This window comes from Mixophyes fleayi, chromosome 2 (genome assembly GCF_038048845.1).
Source record: "Mixophyes fleayi isolate aMixFle1 chromosome 2, aMixFle1.hap1, whole genome shotgun sequence".
Lineage (NCBI taxonomy): Eukaryota > Metazoa > Chordata > Amphibia > Anura > Limnodynastidae > Mixophyes > Mixophyes fleayi.
In genome coordinates, this window is record NC_134403.1 from 332,187,256 (window position 1) to 332,211,209 (window position 23,954).

The 23,954-nt window shown below is 39.4% G+C and overlaps 1 protein-coding gene across 9 annotated transcripts in view; it reads left to right on the forward strand.

Annotated features, from left to right (window-relative positions):
- Positions 1 to 23,954, forward strand: part of ABR (ABR activator of RhoGEF and GTPase) — a 235,276-nt gene that overhangs the window by 200,869 nt on the left and 10,453 nt on the right. The window contains exon 1 of one of the 9 annotated variants that reach the window (XM_075196907.1): positions 13,462 to 13,922. The exons of the other annotated variants lie outside the window; for them this stretch is intronic. Within the exon in view, the coding sequence (XP_075053008.1) occupies positions 13,761 to 13,922 (162 nt within the window). The 5' untranslated portion in view covers positions 13,462 to 13,760. Of the gene's footprint in view, positions 1 to 13,461; positions 13,923 to 23,954 lie in introns of those variants that run through there. 9 annotated transcript variants of the gene reach the window in all.

Here is a 23,954-nt window from a genome sequence, read left to right on the forward strand (position 1 = left end):
AAGTACTGTATCTGTATACAAAATATATGCTCCTTGTTTAGTTTAAAAGTATCCCATAGTGTAGCTATAGCTCTGAAATACAGTCTTTTGAGCCACTTTTATTGTACACTGTTTAGTTCAGTTGTTGTTGGTTTGTTTTAAGGTTTGGACTTTGCGTAGAGATGCCGATGTTCCCGTATGGTGGTAGAATTCAGCAGGCAGTATAAGTTAGTATTTCTTACAGTTAGATTATGTAAAATACAATTGAATTATATAATGACTGTACCTAGATGACATGTGAGTTTGGTGGGTGTCTTATTTCCTAGACAGTGGCCTTCCTGTGCCATTCATCCCTGAATATTGTTATCATGTGTTGGATCCCAGTTGACCATCTTATTTGAGTATATTTTATTAAGTTGCATAAAATAAAGTGAATTTTTGGGGAATTAGGTTACAAGTGTACATAACTACTACTATTTAAAAAATGCACAGTTTAACTGTATTTAAGAGAAGCGTGTTTCATACTAGGTATAAATCACTGAGTGTTATACACTCTGCTGCACTTTAAAAATGTGCTGACGATAAAAGGTTGTTTGAGTACAGATGTATTTGGTAGAAATATTAGTTGGCTCTTGCTGTGGAGGACAGCTTTGGTTACCTATATAAGTGAATAATGAGCTTCTGGAAAAGATATTTCAAAGGTGATTCCATTGAGCAGGACAACTTAATGAATAGATATTGAAGAACAGTGTCTAATGTGTCTTGTCAGCATGAAACGTCCTAAGCACCGGACATTGATAAGCCTGTAAGACTGATGTACAGTATAATATCTACACAGGGTGCAAGCAGCAATTGTTTGGATATCAGAAATAGTCTACATGAGACACAGCTCCTCGTTGTGACTATACTAGACATTATTATAGTCTCACATGTATACATACGGATACCCGCTGCATGTACAGTTTCAGATTTTAAGGCAAGATATTAGTGAAAAATAAAATAAAATATCAAAGTAAATGATGGTAATCCTGATTAGTATCACTAATATACATATGTTTTTTCATCGTTGTCAGTTTTTCATATTAGGTGTTCTGTATTGTTCAGTGTCATTAATTCTCTAGCCCTGGCCATAACGATTGTCGTTGTAATGTCTCCAGATCACTGAGCTTACAGTCATTAGCAACAGTAAATATATCCTCTTACAACTACAGTTAGGTGTCATTGGCATTTAAGAGGTGGGTAATTTGCATCAAGGCTACATGAAAATGGCTCATGCAGTGAAGACATTGTCAGTCAGTCACATAGTAAAACGTGTGACGCTAGCTTAGATGCAGCATACTTACATGCCAGAGATGTCATTGGTGGTCAGCAAGACACCCATCATTGCTGCTGATCAGACCTTTCACCCTGTGTGTAATGTATATGTGGCTAGATCAGACTATGGACTCATTGATGGTCCAACATACTGTCTAACTCACTGACACATCTGTCATCCCTCTTCACCACATCATGCTGTTATGCTAACAGATTGGGGTCCTGACCTCTTCCCCAGCCCCATAAAGTCTTGTTTAGACTAAGTGCTCCCACTCCCAGGATTCTGATAGGTCTGGGGACAGATATACTTATTTATGCATGTAGACTGAGATGTGGGTGGGTTGTGTACTGCTTCAGTAATACAGTGCTTAATATGGAAGTGTATCTTGTTATTAATCAGATGGGACTAAGGCCATTTACAATAACAGTACGTTGTTACATATCTCCCAAATTTATAGTGTGCGATTGTTTACCCTCCCACAACTAGTATCATCCCTGTCTGGAAGTATTTTTACCGTGATGCATGAGTCTGGACAGCATTCTATAGCTTTGTCATGTGCATCTGTAAAATGTTCTCTTAATGGCAAGTACATATTACTTCTCCTTGAATGACATACAAATGAGCTAGTCATGCCTATTGTTACCTTTAATCATACAAGCCTTGTGTGGTATTGTACCATACAGAATAGTATAGAAATTAGTGCAGACACCCACACACAAAGCTACTCTAGAGTGTTTAAAATATCACATATGATTTATTCACCTGTGTTTTAAAAGCACAAAATAAATGTCATTTTGCTACTGCCTTTTCCTGTGGAATGGAGAACCTGTATTACTCTCTACATAAAAGGGATAAGCCAAAACCAGTAAATCAGAAGGAAGAATAAGATACTGAGGTAAATTTAAAGAAGAAAACATTTTTTATTGTATTACAAAAAGTTATATGTCTCCTAAACACAGTGTTGGAAGCCATTTTGTTGGCTTTAGTAGTATAGATGAGAATATAGCTTATCAATTCAGTATAAACGTTCATAGTAAATTGATAGACTACTTTATCACACAATATGGCTGCATTAACTGTGTGTCATCGTTGTGCAAAATCTAATGGTTTTGCTGATGTATGTATATCATACTTGCCAACACTCCCTGAATGTCAGGGAGACTCCCTGAAATAGGGGTGATCTCCCTCACTCCCTGAAGAGTCTGGCATTCTCCCTGATGCTGAGCCAGTACAAGACATGGTTGGCTTCGCCATCTGTGGCATGATGAGACAGAAATTGTGTCCTAGGTCCATGTATTGATGCCTATGGAGGTGGCCATTTTCATGGAGACCAAGATTTAATCAAAGACTGACAGGTAAGACAACATGACTTCAGTAATGGAGACAGAAATGTAAAAGACACTTCAGTCTCTAGAGATTCATTAGCTGCTAAATGGTTCAAATATTGCGTCATCTTAGCCCCGCTTCCTGATGCAATTGCCCAAAATTGTGACAATTGTTCAGGAGGCAGGGCCAAAATAATGCATATTTATCAAGCCCCGCCCACCTCCCCCGAGATCTCCCTGAAGCCAACGGGGAAAAGTTGGCAAGTATGATGTACTGCACTATGCTATTGGATTATAAAATATTAGTCCCTGGTAACAGGTCATCTCTGCACAGTGTTATGGTACCAATGAAGAGTTATAAAGAGTCTGTGCTCAGCACAGTTCCTTCCGGACAATTCCTCCATATGTACCTGTCAGTACTGAGACGATACAGGGCAAGATGCTTCTCGCCCACATTTGACATCATCATATACAACATGCTTCATACTTGTTTGTTTTACTATGTATGAACATACCAGTGTGGGTGAAAAGAGTATTTCTTTGGTTAAAGATGTGACAATAAGTAAAATACAACAACATAGTCTGAAGTGAAACTATAAGAAAGAAATATTGTGAAAACCTTTGCAATGATCCATATCAACAAGGGAGAGACAGCCTGTCACGAATGTCGCCAGTTAACCTTAAACCAACAGCTTAATGTTGTTTTCTGTCAGCCCGTGAATGACCAGGTAACAAAGCTTTGCACCACCTTTACTCTTCATGACCCCTTCCAGGCTAGTCATCCCTTCTGGTTGTGTAATTAGGATTGTAAATGCCATGCGGCTTTCGCTCCTATCACATTAGAGAAGGCAGATTATAAAGACCTTCCGGTCCCTATGCTGGAATGTTAATGCTTTGCAGGGTTTAGGGGAGGCTATGAGAAGCATTCCATCCTAGATTGTTTTCCTGCCTCTCTTCACATTCAAATAAATGTATTTTTTTTAAAAAAACAGACGCTCTCAGCTCTGTCTCCTAGAGAAAGGCAATATGTGTGATTTTTACACTGTGCAAATAAACACATTTCTTAGCCAGTTTGTGCTGACATAGAGACTTTGAGTCCGACTGAGAGGCAATAAATTAGGCTTACTCATCATATGACTCTCCAGATGTTGTGGAACTACAACACCCAGCATGACTTGCTGGCCGCTGCATTGTATTGACTAAACTTTAAGTTAAAAAAATGTTATTTCTAGGCATTTTCTTCCAAGCCTATATATACACATACACTGATTAGCCACAATATTAAAACCACTGACAAGTGAAGAGAATAACATTGGTTATCTTGTTACATTGGAACCTGTCAAGGGGTGGGATATATTAGACGGAAAGTGAACAGTTAGTTCTTGAAGTTGATGTGTTGGAAGCAGGAAAAATGGGCAAGCGTAGCAATCTGAGTGACTTTGATAAGGGCCATATTGTGATGACTAGATGACTGGGTCAGAGCATCTCCAAAACGGCAGTTCTTGTGGGGTGTTCCCGGTATGCAGTGGCTAGTGCCTACCAAGAGTGGTCCAAGGAAAACTACTGGGTCTTTGCAGCAACAGGGTCATGGGTGCCCAAGGCTCATTGATGCGTGTGGGGAGTGAAGACTAGCCCATCTGGTCCAATCCCACAGAAGGTTCTACTGTAGCACAAATTACTGGAAAAGTTAATCCTGGCTATAATAGAAAGGTGTAAGAACACACAGTGCATCGCAGAGTGACCATGCTGACCCTGTCCACTGCCAGAAGCGCCTACAATTGGCACATTAGCTCCATAACTGGACCATGGAGCAATGGAAGAATGTAGTCTGGTCTGATGAATCACGTTTTCTTTTACATCATGTGGATGGCCAGGTGCATGTGTGTCATTTATCTGGGGAACAGATGGCATCAGGGTGCACTATGGGAAGAAGTCAAACCGTCAGAGGCAGTGTGTGATGCTCTGTGCAATGTTCTGCTGGGACATCGTGGGTCCTGGCATTCATGTGGATGTTTCTTACAGGATCTGCTGCTAACATTTTGGTGTCAGATACCACATGACACCTTCAGAGATGTAATGCCTCAACTGGTCAGACCTGTTTTGGCACGAGGGGTAACTGTGTAGTATTAGGCAGGCGGTTTTAATGTTGTCACTGGTTGGTGTGTGTATGTGTGTAGAGATATGTATTCTTCTGTATTAACATGTAACATGAAAAGTGGATCAAAACTTATTGACAATTACATTAAGTTTATGCAAAGAGTCAATATTTGCAGTGTTGACCATTCTTTTTGAAGACCTCTTCAATTCGCCCTGACATGCTGTCAATCAACTTCTGGATCACATACTGACTGATGGACGCCCATTCTTACCTAATCAATGCATGGAGTGTGCCAGAATATGTGGGTATTTGTTTGTCCACCGCCTCTTAAGTATTGACCACAAGTTCTCAATGGGATTAAGGTCTGGGGAGTTTCCTGGCCATGGACCCCAAATTTCGATATTTTGATCCCTGAGCCACAGTTATCACGTTTGCCTTATGGCAAGGTGCTCCATCATGCTGGAAAAGGCATTTTCATCACCAAACTGTTTTTGGATGGTTGGGAGAAGTTGCTCTTGAAGGATGTTTCGTTAGGATTCCTTATTCATGACTGTGTTCTTATGCAAATTGTGAGTGAGCCCACTTCCTTGGCTGAGAAGCAACTCCACACATGAATGGTCTCCGGATGCTTTACTGATGGCATGACACAGGACTGATGGTAGCGCTCACCTTTCCTTCTCTGGACAAGCGTTTTTCCAGATGCCCCAAATCTGAAAGGGGATTCATCAGCAAAAATGACTTTACCCTAGTCCTCAACAGTCTAATCTCTGTACCTTTTGCAGAATATCAGTCTGTCCCTGATGATTTTCCTGGAGAGAAGTGGCTTCTTTGCTGGCCTTCTTGACACCAGGCCATCCTCCAAAAGTCTTTGCCTCACTGTGCGTGCAGATGCACTCACACCTGTCTGCTGCCATTCCTGAGCAAGCTCTGCACTGGTGGTGCCCAATCCCGCAGCTGAATCAACTTTAGTAGATGGTCCTGGCACTTGCTGAACGGTCTTGGTCGCCCTGAAGCCTTCTTCACAACTATTGAACCTCTCTCCTTAAAGTTCTTGATGATCCGATAAATGGTTGATTTAGGTGCAATATCCTTGCCTGTGAAGCTCTTTTTTTGCAAAGCAATGATGAACGCACGTGTTTTCTTGCAGATAACCATGGTAAACAGACGAAGAACAATGATTTCAAGAACCACCCTCCTTTTAAAGCTTCCAGACAGTTATTCTAATTAAATTAGCCTGACAGAGTGATCTCCAGCCTTGTCCTTGTCAACACTCTCACCTGTGTTAACGAGAAAATCAATGACATAATATCAGCTGGTCATTTTGTGGCAGGGCTGAAATGCAGTAGAAATGCTGTTTTTGAGATAACGTTTATTGTCACGGCAAAGAGGGACTTTGAAATGAATTGCAATTCATCTGATCACTCCATGACATTCTGGAGTATATGCAAATTACCATCATATAAACTGAGGCAGCAGACTTTGTGAAATATAATATTTGTGTCATTTTCAAAGCTTTTGGCCATGACTGTAATGTATCAGGTAATTACTTCAGCTTTGTAAATATGAGTTGGATGAAATATTGCCATTTTAAGCAGAGAAGATGAATATTCTAAGGAACTTTTGTGGGCTGCATTTATTTGAATTTGAGTTTTAATTCTTGATGGAGTGAAATTCTTTGTGTGAAGGCAAAGAAAAGACACAAGTTAATTTATTTTATTTTTGCATTTATTTATATGTAACATATGGTGTGTGAATTTCTCTGCTTTTACATTTAGTATTTGTCAGAAGAATTCCCATTGTTGTTTGGAGTGTGTCTAAGAGCGGGTAGTAAATTGCTGTGGACCATTGGGTGTTCTTAGCAGCAGAAGTCCCAGGAGATTACATGTTTGTATGTTGAATTCTTCATGGAGATTTGTGCTTGTGACTGGTTCCTGTCAAAGCCTGTTTGGCCTCTCTCCGCCATTACTGATTTTGTGCCATCTGGGAAACCGGGCCTGCGATTGAAAGCAGATGTGGCTTACGGGCATTTCTTCCTCTGAAGGGGGAAAAAATGCTGGATTTTTTTCATTTTAAATGTGGATTTCATTTGTCCCTGTTCACAATCACATAGCTGGGACAGGGAAAACAAATTTGACCGGGTGATTTTTCCTTTTTTTTTTTTTTTTTTTTTATTTAATTATTTATGTCTTCGTTCACAAATCACATTTTTGTCAGCTTTGTGTAACATTTTACCTAGGCTTCAAAAATCACGTGTTTTAGTTTTTGTGATTTTTTTTTTTTCTACCATTTAGTTGGAAGATGTTCAGTGATGACAGAGAATTAGGTTTTTAGTCATGTTTTCTCATATATTGGCATTGTTGACCAAATTAGCCAACCATAGTAACATGTGCTGGCAAAGTGATCTTTATACCTAATTATAATCTGATGTTCTCTGACTGGATATTATGTATTATTTGTTTATATTTAGATATAGTACTTATTAGTAGATATTTTACGTATGGCAGTTTTGCAGAGTTACTATTTATTTTAGGGCTATAGCTCTAAAAACCGTATCATATATAGTCCAACCTGTTTCTAAGGACAATAAACTGACTGAAGCCAGTTTCCTGTGTGACACATATATGCAGACATGGGATGTCATTCTGCAGTATGCCATTTATTCTACATTTAAATAATGGATTATGAATAGGGAATCTTTTCATTTGATGGTCTTTCTATTTCTTTTTAACTTCTATTCTCTGCTAACTAAGCAAATTCCCTGAACAAATGGGATTTATCATCTTCTTTATTTACGCTGGATTAAGCCTCCTGGCAATTCATTCTTTGTTACGGCTTCAGAAATAAAATGTCTCCAGCTGGAGAACCGTAGAGGTTTTGTCTGGCTGTGGCCGCTGTTATCAGCTAAAGTCAGAAGCCGGTATCACAAATGGCAGCAAATCCTTATCCACAAAAGGGGGAAGTAGCTGCAGAAAATATATACGTGATGATGATGATAATAAACACCACACAATATCTCAGCAAGGGAGACAATGTGTTGTATATTTTCAGTCTGCTGGCAAAATATGATTGTTAAACGTGGTTCTGTTGCCTTAGGGTACCACATTTAAAGCCTACGCTTAGCAGATGAAGACGAACTTTCATTTAAACTTCTGTACTTATGTTCCTGGTTCTGATACTTCAGAGAGTCCTAGGTCTAAATGTCCCATTCTGCACCCCCAGTCTGCCCTTGTTTACCTACACACTACATGGCCTTGCCCAGAGGGGAGTACACGTGGCAATGACCTAGAATTATTTAAAGGACCACTAATATAATACACTAATAGATATAGATAGATATCTCACTCGCGCCTACAAGACTTTTCCCGTGCTGCTCCCCACCTATGGATTCCCTAGAACGTCCAATCAGGCTTTCCCCACCTTCAAATCGTTAGACGTTCTCTAAAAACCCATCTCTTTTTTTAAGACTTATCTTATCCCTGATGATACTATTCACACTAATACACCCTCACAGCTATCCCAATCTCCACTCTAAGCCACACTCAGCTCTATAATGAGCAGGGTCCTCCATACTCTTAGTTTTCATGTCTGCATTTATTTTTTCTGCCTTGTATGGCCCTGTTTAATGTATGTCCTGTTTTCCCTACTGTACGGATCTGCAAAACATTGTGGCGCCTTACAGATCTACGATAATATTAATACACATGTATAACAATATTTGTAAAAGTTTTAGGAGCTTAAAATATGTACACAAGTCTTCCTGTCTGTATTTATGTTTGAAAGACACTCAAGTCAGTCTCTGTTTGTCTGAAATCGCATGAACGCTGCAACATAGCAAATGTAAGTATGATGCCCATTTTTCCCATCCCCAGTGTTTTCTCCAGCATCTATTTCTCGGGTGCTCTACCCGGCTGTTTTTACTTACCACCTGGCTCTTGGATCCCAACAGAGTCCTGTTATAATATAATAAACCATAGTTTATCCTATTATAATAGGCACTATGTGAGCACTACAGCCAGCAGTGTGTGTTACACCACTGACCATCGTCCGACCAGTCCTGGCAGGTGTGGGCAATAACCTCCAACAATATTCATTATTATTGGAAAGTATTACACTGCCCCTACCCGGCGGCTTCTTAATGCCACCCGGCTGGCAAAAATTTTGGGGAAGAACACTGACATCCCTGGTTATATCTGTTGGAGGCTAGTGGTCTTTCAGGGAGGAATGACAGATTTTTCTGTTTTTCTATCCGTAGTATTCTCAACGACATAATTATATTCAGAAAACTTTATTTTTGCAATTAAAATAAATATATAAATGACAAAAAGTTTGGTTTTCCTAAATCACTTGCTAACATGATAATTTTATTTTTTATCAGAAAATCTTAATTCATAAGACATTCAAAAGACATTTACTTTGATATTTGTACCATGCTGATAAATGAAACAAAGTCCCCTACCAAAAGTCACAGTTCTCGCACTAGTTTGCCTTCATTGTCTGTAGGCGATGGGTCCACATTAATATATTGCACTGAGCAGAGTGCGTAGACATGAACAGACCACCTTAGGCTCATCAGTGTTCCTGGCCCAGCTTCAAGTCTGTTCTAGTGCACACAACAATTAGATGGTAATCTCTAAACAATGCTTTATTATACTCTGGTCATAGACTTCTGTTTAGGAACTTAGCAAAACAAAGTGCTGAGAATCCAACTGCAGCTTATAAGGAATGAAAGTTCTGAGCTGGCACACAAGCATGCTGCACACCGCAAAACCAAGATGTTTAAAATCTATTTTAGGTTATTTCCTGATGTGATAAACCTCATATGATCATATGAAACCCTCTTTATCGGGGTCCTGGATGGGATGTTTTATGGGGCACTTAATTTAATATGTGAGCCATATGTGCTGCCAGATAAGAGATCAACTGGTTCTATTACAAATTATCCATCTTATGTTCACATTGTTTTCATGATACAGACATCGTACAGATGTCTAAATGAAGATGTCCCATCTCCTCATTTGTTAGTTTTATTTGTGTCTTGTTATTTCACTTACTGGGTTGAACTTGTAATATATTCTATAAATGTATCTTTTTAATGTTTTGATGGTGTCTCTCTCTCTCTCTCTCTCTCTCTCTCTCTCTATCTATCTATCTATCTATCTATCTATATATATATATATATATATATATATATATATATTATGCGTCTGTATGTACAGTGGTCGTAGAGACTTTGCTGTATGAAAATTTTATAATGGGAATGTAATTGAATGCAATGTGATAGTTTTACACTGAAGGCAGTAGGAGAAGTGGCGGTATGGTACCGTACATACATTCCCACTTCCACTACTATATGTATATATAGATAGGTCTGAGTATGTATGTATGTGTGTACGTACGTGTATATGTATGCATGTGCGTGTGTATGTATATGTGTATATATATATATGTGTATATATATATATATATATATATATATATATATATATATATATATATATATATATATATATATAGTATATATATATATAATATATTTATATATATGTGTGTGTGTGTGTATATAGAGAGATATATACATATATATATATATATATATATATATATATATATTATTCACTTATGCTGAAGATTGTGAGTTAACTGATAGAATAACATAGTGCTTTGCTCCCACATTCCTTTTATATCGAGCTCATTCACGCTTTATGAAAATATCCAATAGACGTGGGAATCGTCAGAGAAGCCATGTGTCTGTCTTATGCGGTTACCATAGGGATCTGTAGTCCCTATGGCCATCTACTGTATATTCCCAATGTGTATAGAATGTGTTCAGCTGCTCTTCTAAGTCAGTGTGAATGAGTCTTTGAGGAGCTTACATGGATCTACATGCTGGCAGGGCACCATGAAACCGATACTGTATAGAATTTGAGTTTACAGAACGTTCCTGTGCATTTAAAACCAGCCTTCATCTTTTTTTCTTCTATATCCAAATGGGTTTTCCAGTCTTTTCCCAGTCCCTTGTTATTGCACGGTAGTTTTATAGAAAGCAGGACAAAGAGTTTCAGTATTAAGAAATCATATTAGTTTGTGTGGGTGCTTCTCCGGAACACATTTAATTACTCTAGTCTGGGAAATCACCCTTGCGGCATCCATGATGCATGTTCAAGATGCAGCATGGATCACGCTACATTATAGGGAAGATTCACAGATTTAAGACACAATAGCAGTGTGTATGTATGTATGTATATATATATATATATATATATATATATATATATATATATATATATATATATATATATATATATAATGTGTGTGTGTGTGTGTGTGTGTGTGTATATGATATATATATATATATATATATATATATATATATCATATACATGCACACATATATATATATATATATATATATATATATATATATATATATAATGATTTTACCTCTTTTCGACTTACAGAAGCTTATTTGACCCTTACCTCAGGGAGTTTTGCCACAGGTTATGTATTATCATTTATTTATATAGCATCAATCATATTATGCAGCACTGTATAGAAGATATGTAGTAATTCACACTGGTCCATGCCTCATTGGAGCTTACAATTTAAGTTCCCTACCACACACACACTAGAGTCCACTTTGTAAGAAGCCGGTTACCCTACCAGAATGTTTCTGGAGTGTGGGAGGAAACCGAAGCACCCGGCAGAAACCCACTCAAACACGGAGAGAACATACAAACGCCACACATAGGGCGGTAGTCATGACCCTGATGTGAGCGAGAGCTGCAATCTCTATATAATGCTTTGTCCTTCACAAAGATTTTAAACTATATTAAATAAAGTGACAATAAACGCATTTTATAATGAGGGGAGATTACTGTAAAAGAAGGGATTTCAGAAGGTTATTGTTAGCTCGCGAGCAGGGACTTCTTACCGCTTTGTCTGTAACACCAAGTATTGTTTTATTAATAGTTGCCCACGTTCTACTGTTGGTGGGGGTGTGGTGGGAGGGCATGGTTTGGTGGTGAGGGGGGGGCGTGGTGTGGTTGGTGGGGGGTGTGGTGGGGGGAGGGGGAGGGCTTGGTGGGGGAAGGGTGTGGTGTGGCGATTGTATTATTTTGGCCACAAATTGCATCATTTAGGCTCCCGGCAGGCAGGTTGCGGGTGAATTGCTTTCTCTGGAGTCTCCCGGACATTTCGGGAGAGTGGGCAAGTAAGGTTGTATTACTGTGTTTGTTTCCAATTGTAAAGCACTATGAAATCTGCTGGTGCTATATAAGTAAATGATGATGAGGAAGAATCAAAATCTATTGTGTCTATTGGGCAGCACGGTGGCTCAGTGGTTAGCACCTCACAGCACTGAGATCATGAGTTCAGTTCCCAACCATGGCCTTATCTGTGTGGAGTTTGTATGTTCTTCCGTGTTTATGTGGGTTTCCTCCGGGTGCTCCGGTTTCCTCCCACACTCCAAAAACATACTGCTATCAAAATTGACCCTAGTCTCTCTGTCTGTCTCTCTGTCTGTGTGTGTATGTTAGGGAATTTAGACTGTAAGCTCCAATGGGACAGGGACTGATGTGAATGAGTTCTCTGTACAGCGCTATGGAATCAGTGGCGCTATATAAATAAATGATGATGATGATTGTGCAGTGGGATTTGAGGTTGATGCTCCGCTTACATGCACTCCAGCAACTGCATCCCTGCTGTATTTAAGTATACATTTTTACAATCCACAAAGACCATGCCAAAAGGTTGCAGTTATGGGGTCCAAATCAGTTATATTATTGCAATGATTTACAGAGCAATTGTAGGACCTACATAATAGTCATTTCAGCTGTGCCCTCCCAAAGCTGTGAGCCTAAGGGCATGAGAGAATAATAGTACTGTATGCCATTCCGTATAACCAGTGTCACTGTGGTAGCCTGTACTAGAATACAGTCCATACTTGGTGCAGTGGACGAAGTGAGTACTGTGAATAGCTTTGGATATTTTAGCTCATTGCATAACAAGATCCTGTGCCACGCTGTAATAAATCCCGTTCCACCTATAAAAAAGAAATAACTTGCTAAAGCAGCAGTATGACACGCTCAGATGTTTATAGTTTCTGAATAATTTCAAAGCAATAAAATAGAAGCACAGTAAAACAGTTTTAATGGGGATATAGAATTGCATTCGTTTCTTTCAGTAAAAATGATTGGGAGTTGAGCAGATCAATGTGAAAATTAGTTTTATAAGCTGTACAGCTGTTTGAGCACATAACTACAATGTAGTTACTACATTGACGTTCAGATTACAGAGGATTGGATCACTTTGGCCTGCTTTGCTATGCTACATACAATAGATTGACCTATGTTTATTTAATCTAGCAGGAAAAAGACACTAAAAGAGCTAGCAGGGAAAGGGTATGTAATATGGTAAGGGAACTGAGAGCCAAACTTCACTTTCTACCTAAATGAGAGTAATTTTATATTTACTGTAATAAAAACTAGGAATAAAAGCTAAGTGGGACAAGTCACGCAGTAATTCCTCTGTAAAGCTGTAGTTGTGAGGGTATTTTGGGGCCAGTTTTGTCATTTACAAATGACCTTTGTGTTGCTCAATGGTTAAGGCTTAGTTTCCTTTCCTTATGTTGGTATCCAAATAGTTAAGACATGAAGGGGGAGAGCCTGGGCAGAAGGAGGGAGGAGGAGAGAGAGGCTGTCTTCTGAATCCCCTTATGTGAGGCTGTAAGTCTCTGTGTTCAGTTATATGAAGGTTTCAGCCAGGGCTGTGTTATCTTCACAACTCTGCTCTATTTATGTTTGTAGTGTAGGAAGCTGAGCTGTGATTTCAGTCCACGCTGACCGGAATACCTGATCATTGATTTGCTCTTGTGCAAGAATGGATTAGTGGGTCTGTGCAGGTGGAATGAGGAGTGACCTACACAGAGAGAAAGAACAGTAGCTGTTCATTGTGCAGTGTGAGGAGGTACTAGAATCATTGCCTAAGGACAGGTGACACCGAGCAGATCAGCACACCAAGCATTCAGTAAGACCTGCAGTGAGCCATGACGGAGGTGATAATGCAGACAGACTGCAACCTGAACTCTGTGTGTGAGCACCTGGAGCACTGCTGCCTGGATAGGCTTCAGGATGCTGGGGCTAAACGTCCCTCCAACACAGGGGCCCGGCTGTGGGGTCGAGTACGTAATAAACTTCTGAGACAAAAGGTAACTGACCTGATCTACTAACTTTGTTGCATTTGTCCATCTTCCTCTGGTGATAATGCATGCAGGGCATTGACATGAGGCAAAATGGGTTATACGGGAAAGTACTGGTCCAGCTCCTGATATGACTGGTAATTGGAGCTCCAGTACCAGATGTGCTAACCAATAGCTTATTCCAGTATAGCTGCTCTTTCTGGCTTTCTGCAGTTGTGGTTTGGAATCTCCCTATCTCAGGAAATACAGACCATAACATTAGTCCTCTTAAATACCAATGTTTATGCTGGCAGATGAATTTAAATATTATGTTTTACTGCATGAGGAGGTGAGCTGCAAACATGGAGCAGTTGGTACATGCAGTATTTCCACCCTTGTTCATTGTAATGTCATTTTTATTTAACCTCTGATTGGGAGCTTTAATGCTTTAGCATAGCTGAAACTTTATGGTTCATCAATACGGCTTCAATGCTTTAGCATAGCTGAAACTTTATGGTTCATCAATACAAAGCCAAAGTCTTTTCTTAGGATGTAATTGAATTATTTATGTATTCCAATCAATCAATAGAATCTTACTATAGTGTTACTCGTTTTTTGCAGTCAGTATCAGGACTTTTTACAAACCAAAATCTAAATTGTGTCTTAAATTGTGTTATCCATTGTACTTGTATTGTTTGCTATCAGTTACAGATATTATTGATGCCATAGAGAATAACTTGTCACCAAATTTCATTTGGCTGCTGAGATGTAAGTTGGTGTCATGTGTGTGTGTGTGTATATATGTGTGTATGCATTTGATACAATATATATATATATATATATATATTGTATGTGTGTGTGTGTATAAATATATATGTATAGCAGAATTTAATTTTATGATATGTCATGCAAATATCTTGTTGTTTTGCTTGAGAGAGATCATGGATATAATACATTATATTATACATTGTTTTATTATATACAGAGGTACAAACCAGGCTCTCTTATAGTTATAGAATTGTGTGAATTGTTACATCATTCCATTTCAGATAGTTATACTTGGTGTTCTAAATGCTGAAGAGTGGAACATCAGACACACTCTTAATATATGTGATATTTGTCCTGTTTGGGATGTGTCTTTGTATACTAGAATGTTGGGTTAGAACCTCTTTGTGCCCCTGGTATCAGGAGTTCATTCTGTCATGTAGCTGAGCGGGTTGTGCATTCTATACAGTATTCTATTACATTCAGCCAACAGCCAGATGTGACATAACAGTATTCCCTCTATTGATGAACTGTTCTGTAGTAATCTTTTTTTGCTAAATAAGTGCAGTAGGAGAAATGGCCATTGTGTTAGAACATAGCTTGGTTCAGTTCTGATGAAGTCAGGAACAGCTGGTGTAACAGGCAGCTGTTAATAGACTCTGTGGTATGAGCTAGATGTGTGCCACCCCATTCTCTGAAATCCTTGGCGGGCTGGACTAGTGCCACAGATGCCAGGAACGTAATGCATAGTTGGCGTCCTTGCACACATTCACTTTTATTTAGATATCAGCTGAAAAAGGTATGAAGGTTACTATGCTATTAGCAGTGACTGAGGGATTTAATTTAATGTTTATTCCCTATGAGTCTTGTCTTGGAATAATTATATTCCAACATCCCATTTTTGGCATTTTTTTTTGCATATTTACTTATCTAATTGGGAACTTTTTAGCACCATATTGGGTCTTTGTCCTGATTATTGCTGATGATACAAATCTCCATCCTCTCCACTGAGACTGATCTAAGCACTCATTACTGTTGATGCTATATAATGGTACTCTGTCATTGATCTGGAAATATGGCCGTTATAGAAGATAAATTCACGTAAACCCTCGGGGCCCTTCTAGAAACTTTCACTATTCTTCTTTAAGTGCCCTGCTTGTAGCAGGCCTTCTTATTAAGGAAGCTTGGCTTGGAAAGGATAAGTATGTATAAAGTATATTGATCTTTGTCTAATGTAGAACAAGCAGCAGCCCCAGCTAAGGCTTTTATTCATAAACGTACTGATTCACACACCTTTCTTTTTAGAATTAAGGGCTGTCTTCAACTTCAGATTTTTTTTATTAAATTGTACATCCCTTCCTGATTTACTTAATACAGTAGTTTATTTTTATCTGCTTTCTGTGCTTTTAAGACATGCCTTTATATCATTAGGCAAAACAACTAAAAGCTGCTATTTGAATACAGCTGTACCCAATGCAGAGGGAATTTCAGAGCACAGTGTCTTAGTGGTTAGCACTTCTGCCTCACAGCACTGGGGACATGAGTTTGATTCCCGACCATGGCCTTATCTGTGTGGAGTTTGTATGTTCTCCCCGTGTTTGCGTGGGTTTCCTCCGGGTGCTCCGGTTTCCTCCCTCTCTCCAACAACATACTGGTAGGTTAATTGGCTGCTATTAAATTGACCTTAAATTGACTCTCTCTGTCTGTGTGTGTGTATGTTAGGGAATTTAGACTGTAAGCTCCAATGGGGCAGAGACTGATGTGAGTGAGTTTTGGAATTAGTGGCGCTTTATAAATAGCTGCTGAGGATGACGATGATGAATGTCGTATCTCAGGGAGACCAAAGTAAACTGTCTGGTGATAGAAATACCTGGCTTAAAAGCACAGAAGATAGCCAGAGAAATAATTGATTTAGCAAAACTCACAGGAGAATTGTGTACTAGACAATAAATTAGTCATTTCAATGTGGAAACTCTTCAGTTCAGTTTTACACTTTTAACAAAATAGTGTAAACCCAAGCATAGAAAATGACTGGATGATACACAGCAGAGACAGACGTTTGTAGGAGGAACCATTTGAGTCTCACAATGAGTAGTGGGTCTTAGGTGTCCTAATGTTTGTAATATCCATTGGTTTCCCTAGAAATGGTTTTACTGCAGTGTTCTATAAATGTTTTTAATCTGGTGCACAGAGATTGTGTAAAAGATTGTGTCCCTGACCTTTTACAAGACATCAGGGGGTAAATGTATCAAGCTGAGAATTTTCCGGCGGGTTTGAAAAGTGGAGATGTTGCCTATAGCAACCAATCAGATTCTAGCTATCATTTTGTAGAATGTACTAAATAAATGCTAGCTAGAATCTGATTGGTTTTTCAATCCCGCCTGAAAACTCCCAGCTTGATACATTTACCCCTAGGACGGCTTCAGATGAATGACAGCGCTGGATAAGACAGGTCCTTGGGTAATCACTGCCGTCTGCTCACATCCTGCACAGAACTGTGACCGACATGCGGGACAGGCGCCGTGAGACCGATCAGACACACTCATGACGTCACATAATAGTGTTTTCACTTTCAAATTCCAGATTTCCGGCACCTGTTTTTTCCTGGAAAACCCTGTAAGTGGAAACACCTAATGATGAGGTGCGCAGGTTGACTCGGTGATTAAAGCTTAGTCTAAGATTGGTGACAAAGGTTTGATACTGTATTACATCTTTATTAAAAATCATTCTTATATAATGTGTGATGTCTATGTACATTATCTGAGTCCATTTGTGTTGTAGATTTTGTTTCTGCTTTCAGTTATAGACACAGACATAGTGTAATGTGTCAGTACATAGATGTTATCAATCAGTAGATTTTTATCAAGTGATTAATGGTTGTGTTCAACTTGGTAACCCTGATCTAATGAATCTTGCTTCAGCTCCCAAACTGCGTCCTTCCTTTGTGTAAGCAATGACTGCCCATTCCTGTAAATATACAGAGAAATGTGCTTCTCATGGCAGAATGGCTTTTATGGGAACCTTAGTTGCAGACTCTTATGACACATGACTGTCTGATAATAACAACTGAACTGAAGCATGATGAGACCAGGTATCTGTACTGTGTGTCAGGACCTACTTATGTGTACACAGGGAAAGTGATGCTATTAATGACATCACAGAGACGGTCAAGGTTGGTCAGACTCTAGTGAATCATTCTGCGCTAATAGTGTCTGTCTAGGATTTTGGTGCTAGTATTGTTCATGAATCACAGAACAGAACGTGCCTTCTGTGTGTTCCTGTTTGCATGACCATGGTTCAGCTTTTCTTAGCCATCTGCTGGTTATTTGAGAAGTTGACCTGGGGGAGCTGTCAGGTGACATGTCAGAATTGCCTGGAGTGTTTGCCTGGTTTTAATTGGTGTCATTTACATAGAGTTCACATTTGGCTTCTTGACATCTAAAACCTGCTATAGCTTATTGTTTAACAAGGGGCGTTTAAAGGTTTGGCCACCTCTTATCAGCTTTTCGGATGTAATTCCTTGATAATGGTTACCATGTTCATCATTTGACTTGCTGAAATGTGGAAATAGCTTGCAGACAATTCCAGCAGACATTCCTAACACAACACCTTGGCAGATGGTAGGAACAAACACTTAGTTACAATAACCCAAATTTGGGGAAAACATCCAGAAATATATTTGTATTTCTGTATTATCTTATTATAAATAATATTTTATTAGAATTTGTTGTAGCTAGAACACTGGAACACTGTGTGTTTGTGAATAAAGCCCGTATTTGTGCCTATCTTAATGTGGCAATACATCTGTGCCCATATTAATAGGGCCGTGCAGTTGTGCCCTTCAGGAATGTTGCTATGTTCTCAAAACACTCCGGTCCTGACCCGGGCAGCAAGCTGTTGTAGTCACTCCTACCATGCATGTGGTGTAACGTTACAATTGTCACTAATACAAGTAGTTTAAATATATTAAAATGGTATGTATAAAAATTATATTGATCTGGAGCCCAGTGCTGTTTTTGGACCTTTAGTAATGGCCCTGGAGACTTATCTATGTATTAGTAAAACATCCTGAGATTTGTTATTTTATATACATGAATTCTGTTGTATAATGTTTGTTAGTTTGTCCGCTGACACAGTTATATATGTCACATCTGCTATTATATCAGCCCTTTTGAACCTGGATAAGTAATATGTCAGCTCATTGTTTAGATTAGCGACCGCTTGTTAGCTTAACATATGTCAGGTTTTTTTTATTTGTATAATAAAAATCTTCCAATAAAAAAACACGATTCAAAAAAAATGTGAACATGTTTTCAAAGCTGCTACACATTCGTAAAATAGAAATGTGATTGCTGTTAGATGAGGCAGGTAAATGATGTAATGAAGCTTGTACATTATATCCAGGTATACAGCAAGTATTACACACATCCACTATCAATTTTTTCTCTTAATCACTTCACACAGAGAAGGACTTCTAGAAATATAAAGCAAATAAACCTCCGAACAGTCTTTTTTTTAAATGGTTCGTTGCTCATTGTTATTTCCTTCTGTGTATAGTTGCCAACTGAAAAATTAGACTAGAGCCTGGTTCCAGAGGTGGAACTAGTGAGCTGTGGGCCCCGGTGCTGGGAGGTGGTGAGGAGGGAACCGGGGTCCCCGACAACTCTGCATCTGCCATGCAGCGGGCCCCATTATCTCCAGGGGCCCCAGTGCGCCAGACCTGCTGCACCATTGGTAGCTCCGCCACTGCCTGGTTCAGCAACCATGTTGTTGTGTTATGTTGGCGGTTCTGGTGCAGCAGAGTCTACTTTGACTGTACTGCTAAATAACAGAATCTGCCCAGTGTCTCTGGAAATCATTGATATCATGTCTCACTTTAGGGTCATTTATCCCATAAGTGTCTACATTGGTCAAGGTGACCTTATTCACCCAGTGTGAGTGTGCGTGTTAACAGCATTGTGGGTAGTAAGGTCTTGTACACACAGGCGTTATTTAAAAGCACTTAACGTCTGTTCTCAAAGCCTATGAAATACACTTTGACATAAAATAACTTAAGCAAATAGACCTATACACACAATTGTTGAGAAGCGTTGGTTTCGCATTACTTTCAACATTGCACATACGGTAGAACACCATGATGCAGAGAAATTATGAAACGTGTTCGGAAATGTGCTTCTAATGCTGTGTTAAAAAGAGGACAAAGTACAAGTTTTGTTTATGTTTAAGGAGCAATGTTTTTCACTGCACTTGTGTACAAACCCTAAATCTGTATTGTGCTCCTGTCCATGTATGAGGAGGACAACAAGCCTCTGATCTCGTAATATCTCCGCTGGTCCTACAGCACGGTCTCCACACAGCAGGCCTCTCTCAGCTTGGATCTGGGTATTGTGCTATTGAACTCTAATAACCATGTAATATGAATGTCGGTGGATGTTATAGAAGTACACAGAGACAAATGTGATATTTAGTAGCTGATATAATGTAATAGGCATTTAAAGGGCCACACAGACTTTTGTCAGATAGACTTATGCATCGCAATATTTTAGAGGTATCGTGGTTGTATGGTGAGGCAGTTCATGTAAGCCTTTATATGTACCATCTATTAAGAACGGTTTCTCTACTTAATGAAGGCAGGCCATACACGGTTTTATAAACTCATGGTTTGGTTGGTGTACAGTACTGAATTTGTCCTTTCATCAAAACCCAAATTTGCAAGATCTCCATAAAGTCCATTGAGAGGTACTCCTGGTAGCAGTTTTATCCCACAGACCATTGACCTTACATATTTCGTTTTGGATTCAGTAGTGATTAACATGTTAGTATTGGGTTTTGTTATCTGTGCCAACATCAGGCTTTTAAATTCTAATCCTTGCATGAAACTGTAATAAAGGCTTTAGGATTGCCTACACTGAGTCTCCTTTCTGTGCCAACTGTATCATCATCATCATCACCACCATTTATTTATATAGGTCCACTAATTCTGCAGCGCTGTACAGAGAACTCACTCACATCAGTCCCTGCCCCATAGGGGCTTACAGTCTAAATTCCCTAACACACACACACACACAGACTGAGAGAGACTAAGGGCAATTTAATAGCAGCCAGTTAACCTACCAGTATGTCTTTGGAGAAAACCGGAGCACCCGGAGGAAACCCACGCAAACACGGGGAGTACATACAAACTACTCACAGATAAGGCCATGGTCGGGAGTTGAACTCATGACCCCAGTGCTGTAAGGCAGAAGTGCTAACCACTTAGCTAACGTGCTGCCCATGATGAAAGGGTGGACACACTGAAATTTCTAAAGAGATTAATCTGTGGAGTAGTGTTGGGATGGTCTACTTCATAGAAAGGGTTGTCTGGGTCAAACTGAAAAAATAAATAAGTTGTATTTATGATCCTCTTTTTATGATGAGTGTTTTATAGCACAGATCAGTGACTGGAACAACTAGATGGTCGGATTGTCTTAAACATAATGCTTACAATTCATTCAGTAATTGTCACAGTTGTGTGTACGTGCATCCAGTAAATTTATATTTCCGTTGCCTGGCTAATTATGAAGTCGCACACAGTAAGTATTACAATTGCATTTGCACATCCTATCTCAGCTCATTTAGCTGTGTTTCCTTCATTACGCTTACAATTGTCAGGATAATTAGAAACATGCAGAGGGCATCGGTTTCCTGTACAGGTTTGCTGTTTGTGCAGGGTGTAACAGTTTCCATGGAGCCACAGTTCCACTAGATGGAACTTTTAAAGCTATAATAACATTCAGCTTTGAAAAACAAGGTCAAGGGAGATGGTTCATATAATGTGCACTGGTCCAAGGTTCTAGCATACATCATCACTATTTCCATTTCTGTTCAATGTTTGCTTCAGTCAGATTCTGCAGTGCCGTTTATATCTGGCCTATTGTAACAAATGTGATTACATTAGCTATTTTTTTCTCCAATCAATTATTCCAGAAATTATTCTGAATGTGCAGTATTGGCTGTATGTGATTCTGGATTCTTGACTTCACATTTTGAGTTGTGGTGAAATGAAATCATCATCATCACCATTTATTTATATAGCGCCACTAATTTCGCACCGCTGAACTCACACCAGTCCCTGCCTCATTAGGGCTTACAATCTTAATTCCCTAACACACACAGGCACACAGACTAGGGTCAATTTGTTAACAGCCAATTAACCTACCAGTATGTTTTTGGGAGTGTGGGAGGAAACCAGAGCACCCGGAGGAAACCCACACAAACACAGAGAGAACATACAAACGCCACACAGATAAGGCCATGGTCGGGAATAGAACTCATGACCCCAGTCCTGTGAGGCAGAAGTGCTAACCACTAAGCCACCGTGCTGCCCAAGCAAACTGGTTACTGTAAAAATATGAGAATGCTCTAAAATAAAAATAATAAAAAAAGCTTCTAAGTATGCTAAAGCAAATAGATTGCAACTCAGTTTATTTGGCCTAAATTCTGGCAATCATGAAATCACAGTACCACACATGTGCATCTTGGATTGATTACTACTGTCTGATCTGAAGGGTTGAATAGAAGGCCCTGTCTCCAGCTATACTGCCAATATAAAGACAGAAAGAAAATGTGCTTTCCAGGTGTAGTGCACCTTAAGGTCAGCACATACAGCTGCCAATGGCCTGTTTGATAGATAAATGGATGTCATCAGCTGGTTATTTACCTAAACGTAATCTTGCCTCCAGTCTCCTGAACTTGAATGTCCCCATTGTGTTATAGTCCTAAAGGGAGGTGAGGGAGAGTCTGCTAGCGGTGCATTAAAGATCGCTACCTGCTGACTCGTGACCGCTCTTCAGCTGAATTACACTTACTCAGGCTTGTTAGTTGTGCGTGCATAACATTTTCAGCCCAGTATCTGGTAAGCATGCCTTTGAAGTTTCTCCGGATGGAGGACTATTGGCCATTTGCTCTTACTGGATGGGCTCTGGAGAGTACAGATGAAATGTGAGAGGATAATGTTATTCAGCTTTGTTCCGCCGCTTAATTACATCAGCAAGACAGGATCTCTGAATTTTGTTTCGTAGTGAAAATATTTATTAGGTCGTTTAAATGTTTTGGATTGCGAGACCAAGTGGACAATGTCAGTGTCCTTTCACAATCTGCCTCGTTCCTGTATTGCCAGCAGTGTATTTTTGTTTAAGTATTTGTTTTATAAATATGATGATAGAAAAATATAAATTATTAACTGCAATTGGCTCCGTGCCAATATAGATTTTTATTACCCTGATGTAGAACTTGTTAGAATTAAAAGTACTGTATTTGTGCCCCACATTCTAAGCACTAATAACAGTAAATAAATGAATTATATAAGCCATTCAGTTACATTCACCATACCACCACGGACTGTGTCCCCCACCTCTCACATGGGGGACACAGACAGGCACATGGAGAACAGAGACTGAGAATAGCATCCAGTATGCACAAATCTGCCTCTATCACTAAAGTACCTGCCAGGGAGATAGATGCTGAGAATGGTGTTGAGTAATGAAACAATAAATAGTAGAACTTTTGGTTTGTTCATTCTGCTGAGGGGAAGTTCCTAAATAAAGTTTTACCAGAACATCAGTCTCAGGTGATTTAACTTATATTTAGAGTGTGTTTCTATTACTGCCTAAGTTATACAAGCAGCAGCCATTTTTCTGGAGACCAAAATGCACCGAGGCCTATGTAAATAACTCACCCATAGTGGCTTCTGCATTGGAGACAGTGAGTATATTTGAGATCAAGTTGGGACTGTGGAAGGAGGTATTTTTCTCCACCCAGGCCGACTTTATGTCTAGTATTCTCCTTCCTGGGGATATGTGGTTTGTTTCACTGCCCTGGCCAAAAACCAAGGGTGTGTGAAATGCAGAAGGGGGTTTTCAGCATTTGGGACCAATCACTGACATTGAGTCTTCTGATTGGTCCTCTAGCTCACACACTTGCCATCACTCTCCCATCTGCTTTGCAGCCATTTTGATGTGAGCGTAAAGGTTTGCCATTTCTATATTACAGAAATAGGAGAGACCTCTAGTTGCTAATGCAGCTTTAAAAATACTGCAGCCTCTCCCCAGCCTGAAAGGGCCGATAATATTGATAACCATTAATACAAAACAAAAAGATAGTTGTTGTCAGTGCTTGTCCTTAACACTGCATATCTGTGTGTATCTGTAACGGATTACTGGATACACTACTAACCTTGATTAGCGCTGGCTTACCTGAGGCGCGGAGTCTAACGATCTCCCCAATATTCACCAAGAACCGCCGCAAGGCGGGATGGGC